The sequence below is a fragment of the Anastrepha ludens genome, chromosome 6 (assembly GCF_028408465.1).
Source record: "Anastrepha ludens isolate Willacy chromosome 6, idAnaLude1.1, whole genome shotgun sequence".
Lineage (NCBI taxonomy): Eukaryota > Metazoa > Arthropoda > Insecta > Diptera > Tephritidae > Anastrepha > Anastrepha ludens.
Window position 1 is genome coordinate 68591937 of NC_071502.1, and position 18083 is coordinate 68610019.

The window sequence follows — 18083 nt, forward strand, 5'->3', positions numbered from 1 at the left end:
ATTATCGTGATATACAAAAAATCCACGAGCAACAAATTTAATTCCAATCAATTTAATTCTTTAATCGATTTCCTTATTTCATAAATAATTTTTTGTCACAAAGAAAAAGCATAAATCACACATTTTTACACTGCCTTATTATTTAATTGAAAGCTCCATGAAATTAGTAATGTAAAAGCGACGATAAAAGCGATATTTGCACTGCTTGAGGCGCTGCTTGAGGCGCTGCTAACACCAATCGTATCCGATGTAGCCGAAGTAGCCAATTTGTATGTATTACAAGCTACCGCATCATCGCTCAAACACATGGAACACTGTGAATCACTGAGGCACTCCTGTTGCTCCCGCTGATGTACAAAACAACCGCGGGTAGTGGCACCTTCGCTGGATTGGCGTACATAGCAATAGGAATTCTGTGTAGTTGGTATGGGACACTGAACAGCAGTCATGGCAGTAGTGTCAGTTGCGCATTTGTTGTTCTATGGAAGACATTGAATGGTGAATACATGCATATATAACACCACAATTAAACATGACATTTGCTCACCTCACTAGAATTGCACTCAATACATTTGAAGTCGGCGCGTCCTTTATCATTGCAAAGATTGCCAAAACATTTCACACACTCTGGATGATCGTCTAAATCGCATTTCTCACGATAGCTGGATTGCAAATCAGCGTAACAACCGCGTGCAACAACAGTGACTGTTTAAAAATTAAATAAAAAAAACATTGTTAAAATTTTTTAAAATTTATATAAAGAAATATTTTCAATGGTCTTTGTTTTGTACGACATTTATAAATACCCAGCCGCATGTTTAACTATTTTGCAGTAGATGTGCTTTCATTTTTTAAATACTATATATGTATGTAATTCCCCATTAACTGAATGTGTGTATATATGTAGCTATGCTAGTGTTGAAATATGAAATAAAATAAGGGTAGGAAAGGAGCAAAATTCTTGAAAGTCACCCATATGGGTATGCGTCACTCTGATGTTAAAAATTAGTTACTAATTGGCGGTTAACTTTATTGAAGAATTTATATCAAGAACCACAGAACTTTTTTGCCGAATATGCTGAAATTCTGACCTAGACTGCTAACCTTATTTCAAAACACACATAAAACCTTATTATATACATATGCATAAACTGCTTGAAAAATTTACTGCTCCTCTTTTTTCGAATCGATCTTTGAATAGATATACGCATTTGCTGCAAGAGTGTCTTAACCCAAAAAAATTTGTTCGATAATATGCAGATATGCGCACCAGCTCTTCTATAAAATAAAATAAAAAAATAAATAAATTATTGGCTCGGTGTTCGGCCGAGCTCATCCTCCTACTTTTGGTATGAGTCTTGATGTTGCGCCACAACTGGAGGGACCTATAGTTTTAAGCCGACTCCCAGCAGCAAATGGTATTTATCAGGAACTTTTTCATGGCATCAAATATTCAACAAGATTTCCAACCTTTTACTCTGAATTTAAAATTTTTTGCGGTATGCAGTTTTATAGCTAATTTAATTGTATTGTAATAAAGTTTGAAGGGGCTGAAAATTCCCGTTGATTTAATTTTTTGTTTTTTTCGTATATTCTTGAAGGGCAGAAAACACAAAGAACGAAGAAAAATATGTTACAATTAATGGGAATTTTCAGCGATTTGAAACTTACACTTTGCTTTTGCTACTCTAGTTGACTTAATGTTGCAACTTATCAAATCAAGAAATAACCATGCACATCTTCCGTATAAAAGTAATTACCAGAATTAAAAAAAAAATATATTTCGGGCTTGGTTGGTTGGTTGAAGTGGTGATTCATCCAGAATCCAACTAGCGCTTCCGCACCATGTTTAATTATTCATATATCCAGTCTGTGTAGTTGAAGAACCTTATTAGGTTGTAGACGTCTAAGCCAGACAGTTTTTCGAGACTCTCGGGTTGACATTCCCTTCTTCCATAAGGCAGGGCATTCACAGAGGAAATGGAAAATCGTTTCCTTTTCCGCGGTTTGTTTACAAATGCGACAGGGTGTGTTATAGGGGATGCCTATTTTGGCTGCTTATTCTCCGACAGACCAAAAGCCGTGACTTCCGTGAGTCTCCAAGTGTTCTGTCGTTTCATGTTTATTAATCATGACGTTTGTTTGAGTTTGTAGATGGACCACAACGTTCTGCTAATTTTGCAGGTCGTCTGGGGCATTTTAAAAAAATACAATTCATTATATTGTGGAAATGCGCAGCACTGTCAAGGAAAAATATTATGAAAAATCAACAAGAATTTCGAGAATCTTCAAACTTACACTTCGCTATGCTACATACTCAAGATTTTCTAACAATTTTTAATAAAAAGGCTAAAATTTTTATGGAAAAGTTGAGTGCCAATAAAATGAGTGTATTTTCCTTTAATCGCCCAAGACTTCCATAATTAAATATGTTGTTGCTTGCAATATGTTTCATAATGCAAATAAGAAGCAAAGTATTGGGAGATTGCGCTAATATAAAAAAGTAAAGCGTTTTTCAGTAAGAGCGCTTCAACTTTTTTTTTTGAATAAAACACAAACGGTTTGACTTTTTTAACTAATTTTTTTTTATTATCGAGTTTGAACATATACATTTAAGTATGAAATTCGATTTCTTTTGCATGACCACCGCGTGCACGTTTTACGAAGTCCAATCGTTGAACCCAATTTTCTTTTGCATAAATCGGCCGAAATTCCAGCAATTTCCCGTTCAATATTGGCTCTGAGCTCACAAATCGTCGCCGGCTTGTTACTGTAGACCAATGACTTCACATAACCCCAAAGAAAATAGTCTAGAGGCGTCAAATCACACGAGCGCGGCGGCCATTCGACCGGTCCGTTTCTGGAAATAATGCGCTCATCGAACTTACTCTTCAACAAATCAATTGTATCGTGTGCTGTGTGGCTTGTGGCCCCGTCCTGTTGAAACCACATGTCGTCTAAGTCCATACCATTCAATTGCGGCCAAAAATAATCGTTTATCATGTCGCGATATCGATTTCCATTCACAGTAACGTGGCGATCGTTCTCGTCAACGAAAAAATATGGGCCAATTACGCCGCCGGCATGTAAACCGCACCAAACAGTGATTTTTTCGGGATGCAACGGTGCCTCATGAATCACGTGTGGATTGCTTTCTGCCCAGTAATGCATATTTTGCTTGTTGACAAAGCCATTGAGGCAAAAGTGAGCTTCATCACTGAAGATGATTTTTTGGAAAATTTATAAATTTTCATAAAAAATTTGCACGATTATTTTCATAAAAAATTTGCTAGATTTGCAATCGTTGCTCAAGTGTGTAGCGTTCCATGATGAAATGTATACTAATGAAGTTTACAAATGACAAGCGAAAAATAAAAAATATTGCGTCGTTCGCCCGCCCTATCGGAAAAAAGTTGAAGCGCACCTATTGAAAAACGCCTTATTAAAACAAACAAAAAATACAAATTTTTGACGAATTTGCCAAAAATATATCATTTCATATTATGAAAAACAAAAAAAAATTATTATGAAAAGTAAGAAATTTTGTTCCAATGGCACAGAGCGAATAGTCTAATATTGAAAAAATTCATTAACAGGGTTCTGTGATATTATTTAATTGTTCGTAAGTTATAGGGTAAAATACTCAGGTTATTGGCACCTATTCTTTGTCGAATTTTGCACAATGTCTGAATTCTTGATTTATAAGGTTTTGGTGATATATAGGTATATATAACTTCCTATGATTCTGCGAAGGTGCAAAGGGTCACTTTTGGTGGTAGAATGAAATATTGTACATTTTTATAAGAAAATAATTAAAATTAATTTTTAAAAAATTTAATTAAAACTTATTAATAAACTATTAAATAATTAATACACATGCATATACGTATAACGGTGAATATTCTTTATTGAATTCTAGCAATTTTGGTCTACATATTGCTTTTGACCTTATCAAGTATGATTTTCAAATTATGTAGTTGATATCTGACTAAATCTCCACCCAAGCGTAAATTTTGTTTCCTAGGCTTTTGTTATATTACATTATATTGTTATATATAATATTTAATTTCATAACAATTTCTAGCCAACTTAATGTCAATTGTATGTATGGGTAATACTTTGTTAAAGTGAATTTAGCTTCTATGTTACAAATCACAATTAATATTTTTTCTTATTTGCAATTAACACAGTTTATCTTATCAAATTTCTAGTTGCACTTGAGTGTTTATTGCTTTAACAGCGAAGAGCCGCGGAACGCATGTGGCCCTCAACAAATACAATTAAAGAAATTACAATGATTGCTAAAATAATAGGTCTATTTATAAGTTCGTGCGGTTTTACAACAGATGGCGTAACTTGATTATTATTCCATCGATCCACATTTCCAAACATTCATTGGAGAGCTACTGTCGTAAGGCACAAACGTCAGTATAAGTTTTTTATTTGAAGCGTAAACAACAATATTTTTACCACACTTGAAAATGTCGAATTTCGTGCCAAATAATGTGTTTTTGCGGGGAATTCTTCTTCATTATTTTAATATGAAGAAAAAAGCAGCCGAAAGTCATCGTATCTTGGTGGAAGTTTATGGTGAGCATGCTCTATCTGAGCGAACGTGCCAGAAGTGGTTTGCACGCTTTAAAAGTGGTGATTTTGGCTTGGAAGACGAAGAACGCGAGGGTGCGCCGCCAAAGTTCATGGATACCGAATTGGAGGAATTGCTCGATCAAGATCCGGCTCAAACGCAAGAAGAGGTTGCAAAAACTTTGGGAGTTGATCAATCAACCATTTCCAAACGTTTAAAAGCCATGGGAATGATCCGAAAGGTAGGCCATTGGGTGCCGTATGAATTGAAGCCAAGAGACGTTGAACGCCGTTTTATGGCATGCGAACAACTGCTTCAACGGCACAAAAGAAAGGGTTTTTTGCATCGAATTGTGACTGGCGATGAAAAGTGGGTCCATTACGACAATCCAAAACGTCGGGCAACGTATGGATACCCTGGCCATGCTTCAACATCGACGTCGGCGCAGAATATTCATGGCCTGAAGGTTATGCTGTGTATCTGGTGGGACCAGCTGGGTGTTGTGTATTATGAGCTACTGAAACCGAATGAAACGATTACGGGGGATGTCTACCGACGACAATTGATGCGTTTGAGCCGAGCACTGCGAGAAAAACGGCCGCAATACGCCGATAGACACGACAAAGTTATTTTGCAACATGACAATGCTCGGCCACATGTTGCACAAGTGGTCAAAACATACTTAGAAACGCTCAAATGGGATGTCCTACCCCACCCGCTGTATAGTCCAGACCTTGCGCCATCCGATTACTATCTCTTCCGATCGATGCAACATGGCCTGGCTGACCAGCACTTCCGTAATTACGATGAAGTCAAAAAATGGATCGATTCGTGGATTGCGGCAAAACCGACCAAATTTTTCACAAAGGGAATCCGTGAATTGCCAGAAAGATGGGAAAAAGTAGTAGTAAGCGATGGACAATATTTTGAATATTAAATTTGTAACCATTTTACGTCAATAAAGTTTCAAATTTCGAAAAAAAACCGCACGAACTTATTCATAGTCCTATTACTTGTGGAAACTCGTGACGTATAATACGCATCTGAGGATTTATGAGAAAACAATATATGCATATATTCAACTTTACCCTAATTTTTATAATTCCAACGTAAAATATAGCCTCACGAGCCATATGCGTGATAATTTTAATATCGATATTGACTTCTTGATTTCGACTTCTCGATATCAACTTATGATATTACAAAAAAGTTGTATATGGACAAAGTATTTTTTAAAGCTGCCATTGGCCAAACTCCGAATATATTTCTGTTATTAAATAGTTTCTTATGCAAAACGTCCGCCATTCGAAGATGGCATAAAACTATTTGTTAGATCATCGCATTTGTGTTCCCTCACGAGTATCAAGGCATTTTAAGTCACTGCTTTTAAAACCGTGCAAGCCAAATTACGATCTAAATGGACCATTTCGATCTGCAGGCCAGATTTTAACTCTCATACCAGCACTTTCCCTTTCTACCGTCAATATATTATATATAATATTTTGTTCCTTTAACTCCTAATCGAGCATAGGGCGTCAAGTCAGAGATATTATCCTTCCTCAATAAATGCTTGAGGATGGTATACCTCTAACTTTTTATTCAGCTGATAAATTCTCTCTGTTGCTAAACATTTTAGGTCTCGACACTTTGGAGGCTCCTGGCTTTTTTGGACTCGCTCCCAAATACCAATTATCCGCACGTTAGGCCTTTCGTGCTGGTTGAGCGGGAGGAAGGTAATCGTTGGGTTTATTAATACAAATTCAAACAAGCCAGATTTAATACTAAAAATATATTTGATAATTGTGCTCTCCTAGAATTTATCAATTCAGCAAAATGGCAATTACTTCAAATAATTAGTTGTTATTGTTTCGAATGAATTTTATTAGAAACAATAAATTTTTGCCATTATGCGTTTGATTTTATTAAAAAAAATCGGCATAGAAACCTGAATCTCCATAGTAGCCACCACTTACATAAAAAATAATATATGATACTTTACATTTACAAATATTTCTCTCATTGATACACTTACATCCTCTAAATACGGTCACACAATAATCCACCAAATCCAAACATTCCGTAGTAGCATTCAACTTTGTGATGCGCAAACAATTGATGCCTTCACAGGTATAGCAGGTGCGAGGTGCTGCTGGATCGACCACATCAGCAGCGGCTGTTAGATTTTGCAGAGCACATACGCCTAACAAAAGGATAGCGTAAGCGGTGTATTTCGAATATATACCTGAGGCCATCTTATGAAAAATAATATTATAATTTGTAAGTCACCAAAAAACCCAACAACTTCACAAGTCTGAATTTCACCAACGACTGAAGTAGACAAATTTCAATTGATACTAACATCAGTTTTTAAAGGCAACAAATAACATATTTACATAAGAATGAAAAACAACAATAAGGCAAAAACAGAAATTATCACACTCAAATATTCTCAAGATCGAGTCAAGTGGACACAGCATATCCAACGTGGGGGGCTGTCACACGGCCATCACAATATATTATATTTACTTCAATCGTATATTATTATTTACCTTATCGTTAGCAACATCACGATGACAATTTGCAAATATATACGTACATATGTACACATAAGTATATTTATCTGAATGGATTTGCGCGAATGATTTCACTCATTTTTCGATTTTTTTCCTGGTGCGAGTACCTAGCTAACTTAATCATTGAAAGTGAGAATGCATGGAGCAGGTACAGGAAACATGCCACTGCATGTATTAGTGTACAAATATGTATCTACATATGTGCTCTTAGTACTTATTCGATTGTCGTCCAGATAATAACGCAAAACTTCAGAACTTTGTGAGCGTAATAAGTACACAATTTGAATTTCCAAAGGGAACTGCATTTTTTCTTTTCAAACTCTCTGCAATCCCATTTGCAATAGAAATGCAACTACTGCACTTTCAGACGAACAGCAGTGCGTATTCTCTACAATAATACTAATAATTAAAATAGTTGTTAAATAAAGAAAGCGTTCCATTGAATATTTATTTAATAGGTTACCCACATTTTTTATTGAATCACATAACGAGATGTTGCTCTTAAATAACGAGACTTAATACTGTATTACTTATTAACATCAATATACATCTCTCTTCTATTCTTTATTACTCCAAGCGAATTATATTTTTATAAATCTTGATGAAAGTATATGTATTGATATATGGAGTTCCATGGAGGGCATTTAACTTTTGTTGCTGTTTAGAAATAAATATGTTTAGCTGATGAGCAAAAAGTAAATAATTATTGTATATCGGCTTTACAGTTACTTATCAAGGAGCTCAGAAAACTTTGTTGTTAGTAATAGGCGTATCGCTCAATGTAGATTGTAATGCCTCATCAAAAAAGTTGCGCGGAGAATAATCGGAATTTCAGAATTTATTATTTTCCGCCAAAATATTTCTTAGGAATATTAAGATCTACATGAGTTGGATCGAATTGCCTCCAAAAGTCAGCGCCTTTAAAAATAAAATTAAAATAAAATAAATAAATAATAGGCGCATATACTGCTGTTAGGTGTTTGGCTGAGTTCCTCCTCCAATTTGAGGCGAACGTCTTGTTGTTGTTGCACAAATGGAGGGGCCTACAGTTTTAAGCCGACTCCGAACGGCAAATGGGTTTTTATAAGGATCTTATAAATAAAATAAGTTTTTAAAAATACTTGTTCCAAATAATGAACTCATTCGAAAAAATGACCGCTATTAGAAAAAATGTTTGTCTTAATTTCTGGTGCTTCACCGAGATTCGAACCGACGTTCTCTCTGTGAATTGCGAATGGTAGTCACGCACCACCCATTCGGCTACGGTGGCCGCCTCCTCAGGCTTATAGCCCATTGAAATGTCTACGTCTAGATAGAGCAGAACAATGGCACAGAAGGTGCACACTATGCTTATTTTGGCTGGACAGAGATCATGCACGTTTAACATTGACTGTGTTCATTCCACCATCTTTGCTTCGCTATTCTTAAAAACTTCTCAAAATTAAGTAGCTTGCGTGTCTTTAAGGGTGTATCTATATCAATTACCCTATGTGTCCGTTAGACTAATGGGTGGCGATCTTGCTAGTTCATCAACCCTACAATTCCCCGTGATATTGCAATGCCCAAGTGCTCATATTATATTATATTTGGACGGCACGACTCAGCCATCTCATAAAGAGATATGTGGCATTGCAGGCTACCTTAGGGGCTGTCGAATGCTTTGGGAGGGATATTATCGCCACCTAGCTGTCAGTGAAAATGTAGATATCATCTCCAGGTATCGCATTACATCATACCAATATCACAGCTTTAATTATTGGCATCACTTCAAGCAGAGCAAAACTTCAGTAGTAGGTAAATAGTCAAAAATTATTAGAAGTCCACAGATGTTCGGAATAAACACCTCCTTCCACCTTACCTTCGAGCCATCTTTTTATACATGCATAGATGGATTCGTCCTGGCTTATTATTCCCATATTTATTCTAGATATCGTTTTACGACTATTCGAAAGTTCCAAGGGTCACTTTATCCATCATCTCAATCAAATTCTAAAATACAACTATACATAATCGAATATATAAGTACAAGTAGTACAGGTTCGGGGTAGCTCTTAAATTACTTATATTATCACCATATTACGGCATGATTGATCAGAACTTGAAAAGAAAACTTGTCAAACAGTTCGATAAGGGTGCCAAATTCGTTGGCCGCCTGAAAATACACTAATAATTATCTGAGAAAATATACGCAAGTATTTATGTACATACATTTAAGAATACATAAGTATGTACATTACACACAAGTATTTCCAGAGCAAGATAGTATTGTTGAAAATCATTGAACAAATTTATTAATTACATGCCTTCAAATTACGGACATATCTAACAACCCATCAAATTATGACGCTTATTGATAAATAAAATATGTGATAAGTAAATGTGTGCTAACGGCTGGTTTTTAATACTACAAGGGGGCGCAAAAGTAACCTTGCGATGTTTTTTGGCTGTAATTTAAAAAAAATGAAAAACTTTGATTCTTCTTGAGGATTATTTTTATTTGGTCTTTAAATTTTTTTTTACATCAAGTCGAGAATATGATGTCATGTTAATGGCCGCCGCCACAGTTGATTGCCATTTGAGCCCTTTTTATGGCATTTTCCATCCCTTTGGCCAAAACTTCCGGCGATAGGTCCTTACATTTTTGACGGATATTGTCTTTAAGAGGTGCAAGAGTCTGAGGCTTGTTGACATAAACCCGCGACTTCAAAAAGCCCCACAAAAAGAAGTCTGGAGCGGTCAAATCAGGCGATCTTGCTGGCCAGTGCAAATCGCCAAAACGGGAGATTAGGCGCCCGGGAAATGCATCCTTCAGCATATCGGTTGTGGCACGTGCAGTGTGTGCCGTTGGACCGTCCTGTTGGAACCACATGTTTTCAATCCCAATTCATCAAGTTGCGGCAAAAAGAACTCGTTGATCATTGCTCTGTAGCGCTCACCATTCACAGTAACCGTTTGGCCCGCGACGTCTTCGAAGAAAAAAGGTCCGATGACTTCTCCAGCGAAAACAGCTCACCATACAGGGACTTTGAGCGGGTGCAATGGCTCTTCCTGGGTTACACGCGGATTTTCAGTGCCCCAGAAGCGTAAATTTTGCTTATTTACGTACCCGCTAAGATGGAAATGGGCCTCATCACTCATGATTATTTTTGATGAAAAATCATCTTCCTCTTGGTGGTGATTAAGGATGGCTTGAGCGTATGTTAGACGCGATTGGCGGTCAGCAACTAACAGCTGATGCACCGTCTGGACGTTGTACGGAAACATCTTCAAATCTTGTACCAAAATTCGCTGTAAAGACCGTCGACTGATACCCATCTGGTCGATGTCGACGGCGCTTCCATGACATCCTCGGCTACAGCAGCAATATTCTCTGCAGAACGGCTACTCCGGGGTCTGCCACGCCTGGCAGCATCTCGTGTTGTGCCAGTCTCTTCGAGGCGAGCGGCTAAATGTCGCAGTGTTTCACCAGTAGGCGTTGGACGGCGAGAAAATCTGCGACGAAATTCACGTTGTGCCAAAGTCACCGACCGATTATTGGTCAAATAAATAGTCAGCAATATTCCGTGTTCTGGAGCAGTGTAGCGTAACATTGTTTATTAGCGCATGTGTTTACTACACAAATGTCAAAACAGAACTGACATTAGGGGCCAATCGCAAAATTTATAGCATTTTCTGATAGGAGGATTACTTTAGCGCCACCTGTTATAAAAAAGGCGGTTCAATATATTTTTAATATTTCGCAGTATTTCGTCTTGGCAGCACATTTCTGATTTCAGGAATTTGATATTTTTAATAGCTTCAACCTTTTCTCGAATTTGAGTACAAAAAAGTATAACTCTACTTGATGGAGGCCAACTGAGCTCGCCATATCACCTAATTACATGATTGTCGGAGTTCGTGCACGAAATATAGACTATGGGATCTAGCGCAGTTTTTAAAGATAAGATACGACAATTTTCCTGAGTACTTTCGGATTTTGATTTCACTTCAATTTCTGAGAGCAAATAAGATAAGGAATTTATAAGAACTCCCAGTCACTCAGTCTCGACCGTTAGACTTATTATCGCCAAAAGCAGAAATATTTACCAATGAGCAGACTGAACAAGTATAATTAATCTGCCCTGTTTCAGCAATACAACATTCACTTCCACGTTCCAAACGGTATTCTAGTAGGAAGCAACCCATTTCTGCTACTGAACCACTCTACCATATGAAATAGCTGTAAGTGTCAAAATTATATGTGATTTAAAATGAAACCACCCGCGATAACCGTTTAAGTGATATTAACCGCTAACCGCTTACCCGAGTTTAACAAAGCGCGCCAGTCGTTTCTTTCTCGTGCTAACCGGCGCCACTTAGGCACACCAAGTGAAGCCAAGTCCTTCTCCATCCGATCTTTCCAACGCAGAACAAGCTCATAGAGCTCATTTTTCCATCGCCTACGATACTCACCGTCACCAACGTGCAAAGGTCCACAAATCTTCCACATAATCTTTCTCTCAAATATGGCGATTTAGAGGTAGCATTACGCTTTAAAAAAAATCGTTCGCTTCGTGAAGTCTATTGTGTGTTACAGAGTTTCAGAATAAATATATAAAAGAAGACAAAATTCGATAAATATTTTACTGCGACAAAGAAGGAAGTCCAAGCAGGCGCCCAAAAGAAATGTGTAGTGTTTATAGACTCAATGCAGTACCGAATGCAATAGCAATGCGGTAATTCTAAAGCCGTTCTACTAGACCAATCGCTGAACATGTTGATAAGCCATCGTAATCATGGAGTGAATGGAAATTATTTTATTTTAATTTATAAAACTATATTCACAAATCCAGAAATTTTCAACTAAACATGAAAGCGATCGATAAGGCAGTAGATATATGAGGCAAAAGTATAGGAAATTTTAATTGTATAAAAATTTTAATACTCATATGTCACTGTGGTATTGGACATAATCAAATGAATAAGCGGGATAAAACATGATGTTATCGCCTCCGTATTCCACCTTAGATGAATATTTAATATTCCATCTAGCGAAAGTCTGATTATTTTCATTCCGTCCAAAAAACTAGATTTTCTATTCTTTTACAAACCATTGACGGTTTAATTTTTCGAACTCTAACCGTTTTTTTGCAATTTCGCACTGAGAGTAAAGAAATACTGCAAACAGCCCTTTTTTGTGCATATATCGCCCAATATTTTTCACAGTCCACAGTTTCCAGCACTTTATGTTTTTAGTCACAACAGATATTCTGGTCGAAGCGCATACTATATATCCCTTTTCATACCTCTATATTATTATCAAAACGCAATAAAGCGAATTTAATTTGATATTTTGTCAGAAAGTTTTTGGGTTCTCACGTAAATACAGGGTGGCTGATGAATTTTGCTACATTAAGAAACTCAAATAACTTTTTTTTTAGTGTATGGAATTCATTTATTTTTTTTTTCAAGTTGAAGGTCATTAAATTTTATTAAATGTATTGTAGCTTAACTAGTTTTAAAAATAATTGAATTTGAACATGGGGGGCATCATGCTCGTTGACACAAGTGCGGCATCTTAGTAAAAAGTGGTTCATTGCTGCTTTGAGAGTTGCGATAGGAATAGCCGCAATTGTTGCCCGAATGGATTGTTTTAGTTCATCCAAATTTGTTGGCTTTGTTTTATAAACTTCTTATTTACATAAACCCCACAAGAAAATGTCAGGTGCAGTAAGGTCAGGCGACCTGGGGGGCCAACGAAATTCGGAGTTTCTTGAAATCAGTTTATTGGGAAATTTTCGTCGCAACTCTGTCATAACAGTCTGGGCTATGTGACACGTTGCCCCATCTTATTGAAACCACACAGAGCTGAAAGGAATTCTCTTTCGGCGTAGTTCTGGATAGAAAAATTCTTTCAGCATTTTCAAATAACGGTCTCCAGTAACCGTAACGGTGTGAACATTTTCTTCAAAAAAATAAGGCCCGACAATACAGCGAGAAGACACCGCACACCACACTGTCACGCGAAGAGGATGCAATTCCGTCTCGTGGAGTATCTGTGGGTTAGAAGTACTCCATATTCGACAATTTTGTTTGTTCACATTGCCGTTTAAATCGAAACGGGCCTCATCAGACATGAAAAGGCAGTTTAACATGTTTTGGTCTTCTTCCACCATTTGCAGGATCTTCTGGCAAAATTCCAAGCGAATCGGCAAGTCTGCTGCATTCAGTTTGTTAACCATTTGAATTTTGTAGGGAAATAAGTCTAAATCTTTGTGCATTATTGTTTGCAAAGACTGTCGGCTGACACCAAGTTGAGCAGATAAGCTTCTTGTTGAAACCCTTGGATTGCTTTGTATAGCTGCAGCTACAGCAGCGATCGTTTCCTCCGTCCGAACTGGTGGGTTTCGATGATAAGGCCTTCTTGCGACTGTTCCTTGCTCAGCAAAATTATTCACCAGTCTCATTATGGTCCATCTGCTCGGGGGATCGCCGCCAAACATCCGCCTGTACTCTCTCTGTACCAAAACTACGGACTCCAGTGCGTGATAGCGGCGGACTATCCAAATTCTTGTGTGCGTGTCCCAGTTATCCATTTTAATAAATTTTAAAGATCAATCTGCAAATTGAAACAAAAATGGAACAGATAACTTAAAAAGAAAAAAAGTTATTCAATTTTTTTTTTGGTAGCGGCTTTCATCAGCCACCCTGTAGTTTGTGTTTTTGCCAATCGACATTATTCGAGAATTTATTTCCGAGACACTTTTTGTACATTTTACTTTTGTTGAAATACAACATGGCGTTGAAGCACATTAACATTGAGAACTGATTCGACCTTCTTTGTTTAGTTTTAAAAAAGGGAAATGGATCTATCTATGTATCTTGGAAAAGATCAGGAAAAAATATTCTACACACCGCATCTCAATTTCTGCAGCACTTAAAGGAGTTGCCTATATGCTGTGATATCTGATATTTTTTTCGAAAACTAAGATGATGTTGAACAACGACACCATCTCTGTAAAATGAAAGGAAAGGATCCCTCCGAGCTGTTTGATGGCAAACAAGACAGAGTGACTCCCGGTTATGTGCCTTCCCTAATCTGATGCTGGTTAAAATTGGGCACGCTGCCGAATTAAATCGGCGCCAGGCGCCATTTTTCTGCATTTTCTAAACTAGCTAAAATAATGAAAATAGTGAATAGTTCTAGAGGTGAACGAAGGCAAGCGGAAGTATCCCCTTTCGTCAAACAAATAGTCAATCCGCTTTTCGGCACCCATGGCACCGTTGTTAGTTATACAGTAATTTGTCAATAGTAGAGAACTTCGTTTGCTTGGTTATCTCGAATTTCTCTTTTCAACAAGAGCTGCTTTGAATCGAATAGGCAAGTGAGCATTAAGCTGCTCACATGCCGATCAAAAAGCACGCATTTTTAGTCCCAGAAGCTCAGACGCATAAAAGATACGACAGCATATAATGATATGGCTTTTGGAGCGTTTAGTAAAAATATTTTGCATTTGGTTTACGCAGGATTAGCTATATGAGTTTTACAGCGACATAGACATAGTGCAACGAGTAAGGATTCAGTGGGTGCAGAAGAAGCATTGGAGTGATCTCACCTGGATAAGGGCTTAACTTCACTTGTTGCTTCTTCTACTAGCGCCAATTAGCACGAAACGGCTGGCACGTTTTGTTGAACTTGGGAGAAACCACTTAGGCAGTTACCGCGTCAATTAAGAAGATAAGGAAATTGTAACAACTTCAATTACCCTCTTGTAGGTCCGATTTCGTTGTTATATTCAAGGATTATTCATTCATTTGGCTATAATAACTGCGAATTATTACTTTGCTTTTTGTTTAATTGTTTTTATTATTATTATTTTTTTTTTTGTGATTGAATCTTCTAATTAACCGTATATGGCGCGAGTATTGCGGCAATTTTTCACCTTCAGGTGACGCTGTCTTAGTTCCCATTCATTAAATTTTACTGTTTACTACTTTAAGTACATACACATATACACATAACGGCTCATTATTTAATATACGCTCTTCATTAAGATTGTAGAATGTGAGCACATATATATACATATATTCATATGTATATCGAAATGTACGGCCATATTCCCTCACCCTTAGCATATTTTTATTTATCTGCTCTACAGTAACCGACCATCAGCCGTTGTGGATGTGTTTTAGTGTCTACTTATCGCGAAAACTCACATACAAATAATTATATTTATTTATAATAATGCAATTATAGGGCGCTATGCGCTGAAATTCTCATATATTGTTTAAAAATTCTAACTGCAATTCAAGAACACATCAACTGAGCCAGAGGCTTTTACGATGTGCAGCTACGGTGACTGACTTTTTGTAGCAATGTTCGCATATACACACTTACATACATAGATATGTAGATCTAGTAGTTGTGACGACCGAACCATTTCGTTGCCAAAGTACTCAGCTGCATGACTGAGAGTTACTTAGAACTTTAGTAGTGCTTGACTGAAGCTTAAACACTTTACGGTATGACTTTTATGTGCGATAAGCAAATGTACGAGTAAAAAAGAAAAAATTGAAAATTTAAAGCATGAAAAGTAAATTAAAAACCAAAAAAAAAAAACAATTACGCCACGATACGGTTGTATGCCTGAGGTGGGTTTGTGCTTAATTTGATCTTAGCACGTTAGGGCCTGATTTACAAAGCCATGATGAAGGTGAGGCTGAATTTATTTGGCCTGAGAGTTAGTTACACTTTAGCGGTGCATGAGTTCAAAATTTCCTTAGAAGAAAAATAAAACACAACGCGTGTTGACATTTTTGTACAACAAGTTAGCCTCTACATTGTTTTTATTAAAGATTTAATTGCTTTCACATTAAAAAATGGCAGGACTAATTGGTTTATATTCTTCTTTTAATTTTAGGGTGGCTTCCGCTTACAATTACTTGACGCATTCGACCGCCCAGTGTTGGACCTAACACCGCATGTCAATCAATCCGAATTCGTGCGCACTGATGTTACGTAAGTTTTTTTCCCAGCGCTCCACTCTCTTCAGACATCTATACATATACTTATACATATAATACATGCGACTATTATATTATCTCTCATCTTCCTCATCTATTCCCAGTGCCCAGTCCTTTCAGGTTAGCATACCCAAAGATTTTGAGTGTCATAATTGTACGCTGCGTCTGCTTCGCCAGGCCGACGAATGGTCGGCTGGCTATCGCTTTTGGTCTTGCGCAGATGTCGATGTAAAGAATCGCAAAGACTTTCGTGAAACTTGCTCAGGCAATGGAAAATATTTCCCATCGCGTTGTAAATGTGAAAAGAATTATTATGGGCCGCAGTGTCAGTACAAAGATGAATGTTCAACTAATCAGGACTGTGGCAATCAGGGCAAGTGTATTGATCTTGCGGGCACATCACTGCCACGCAAACAATGTTATTGTAATTTCGGTTGGCATGGTATTGGATGCAACAAGAAATCACCATACCGGACTACCGAATTAGATATGACCGCCTATTCGATGAAACAATTGTCACCAGACTATCGTCTCTACTGGCGTTTGTTGGAGGAACATAAAGAGATTGAGATTGTGCTCAAGGTAAATGGCACCTCCTGGGTGGGTTTGGGTTGGCGCCCTAATTCACTTAATGCTGAATGCAAGAATTTCCCGCTCATACGTGATATTGGCGACTTGACGACCACACTGACGCATAGTGAACCGAGTGCGGAAGCAGAACCCGCACCAAGTGCTGAACCCGAACCCAAATCGGAACCCGAACCGAAATCAGAACCTGAGCCAGCATCAGAACCTGAACCCAAATCAGAACCGGAACCACAATCTGAGCCAGAACCCAAATCTGAACCAGAGCCCAAATCCGAACCAGAACCGAAATCTGAACCAGAACCAGCTGCTGAACCAGAACCAACAGCTGAACCAGAACCAGCAGCTGAATCAGAACCAAGCTCTGAACCAACGCCAGAGCCAGCAGCTTCAACTAAGTCCAAACGTGTGGCTAAACATGAAGATGATCTCATTCAAGGTATGAACGGTGTTACGTCAGTGGCGACAAGCGTTTCATATCGAGTGAGTTCTTCGGCAGGCCGCAGACGTCGCCAAGCACCAGGTATGTTAATGTTATTTTATGTTATTATATTTATTCTTATTCCACTTATATAGCTTAAAGCACTCAACACAAAAATATGATTAGCTTTAGCATTTAACTTAATTTTTATTGAAACACGGCCCACTCGTATTAATCGCACTTCAAAAACTTCCGAAATATTCTATTCCCTTTGCAACTACTAATAACATAGTAGAAACGACCATTGAAATCGAGCCCAAGGCGGAACCTGAACCAACGGCTGCACCGGAACCAAAGTCAGAACCTGAACCCGCTTCTGAACCGGAGCCCAGTTCGGAACCAGAGCCAAAGTCAGAACCAGAGCCTAGTTCAGAACCAGAACCAGAGGCTGAACCAAAACCAAACGCAGAGCCGGAGCCAAAAGCTGAACCAGAACCAAAATCAGAACCGGAACCAAAATCAGAACCGGAACCAAAGTCAGAAGCGGAGCCCAAGCCTGAGCCGCAACCGAAATCTGAACCAGAACCAAATTCTGAACCTGAGCCATCTTCGGAACCAGAGCCCTCTTCTGTGCCGGAACCTTCTTCTGAACCGGAGCCTGAACCAAATTCGGTGCCCGAACCGAGTTCTGTGCCGGAACCTTCTTCTGAACCGGAGCCGCATTCCACAAAAACGCTGAATTCCAAACAATCTATTAACAAAAGTGGTAAATATATCTGCACTAAGTATAATATTCACATAATACTTCCCAGCTTGCACCTTGCACGCAGCACCAAGCACCCAGCGCTCCTTTCATTTCAAATTTTGTTTACATACTTACCTAATTTTTTAAAAATAAAAAAATATATGCTTAGAC

General features: G+C 37.9%; 2 protein-coding genes across 7 annotated transcripts in view; one reads left to right on the top strand and one right to left on the bottom strand.

Annotated features, from left to right (window-relative positions):
- LOC128866255 (uncharacterized) overlaps nucleotides 1-18083 on the top strand; it is a 229320-nt gene that overhangs the window by 192885 nt on the left and 18352 nt on the right. For 5 of the 6 annotated variants that reach the window (XR_008454924.1, XM_054106842.1, XM_054106838.1 and 2 more), the window contains 3 exons: nucleotides 16059-16156; nucleotides 16266-17269; nucleotides 17460-17933. Coding sequence is in view for 5 of the 6 variants with exons in the window: in XM_054106842.1 (XP_053962817.1) it covers nucleotides 16059-16156; nucleotides 16266-17269; nucleotides 17460-17933 (1576 nt within the window). In the remaining variant the exon portion in view is untranslated. The remainder of the gene's footprint in view (nucleotides 1-16058; nucleotides 16157-16265; nucleotides 17270-17459; nucleotides 17934-18083) is intronic. The other variant, XM_054106843.1, reaches the window with a different exon arrangement.
- On the bottom strand, nucleotides 37-6930 carry LOC128866259 (uncharacterized). Its single transcript, XM_054106846.1, has 3 exons — nucleotides 6618-6930; nucleotides 548-705; nucleotides 37-479 (listed from the first exon to the last, which is right to left on the bottom strand). Exons 1-3 carry the CDS (start codon nucleotides 6835-6837, stop codon nucleotides 126-128), a joined length of 732 nt encoding a protein of 243 aa, XP_053962821.1. The 5' UTR covers nucleotides 6838-6930; the 3' UTR covers nucleotides 37-125.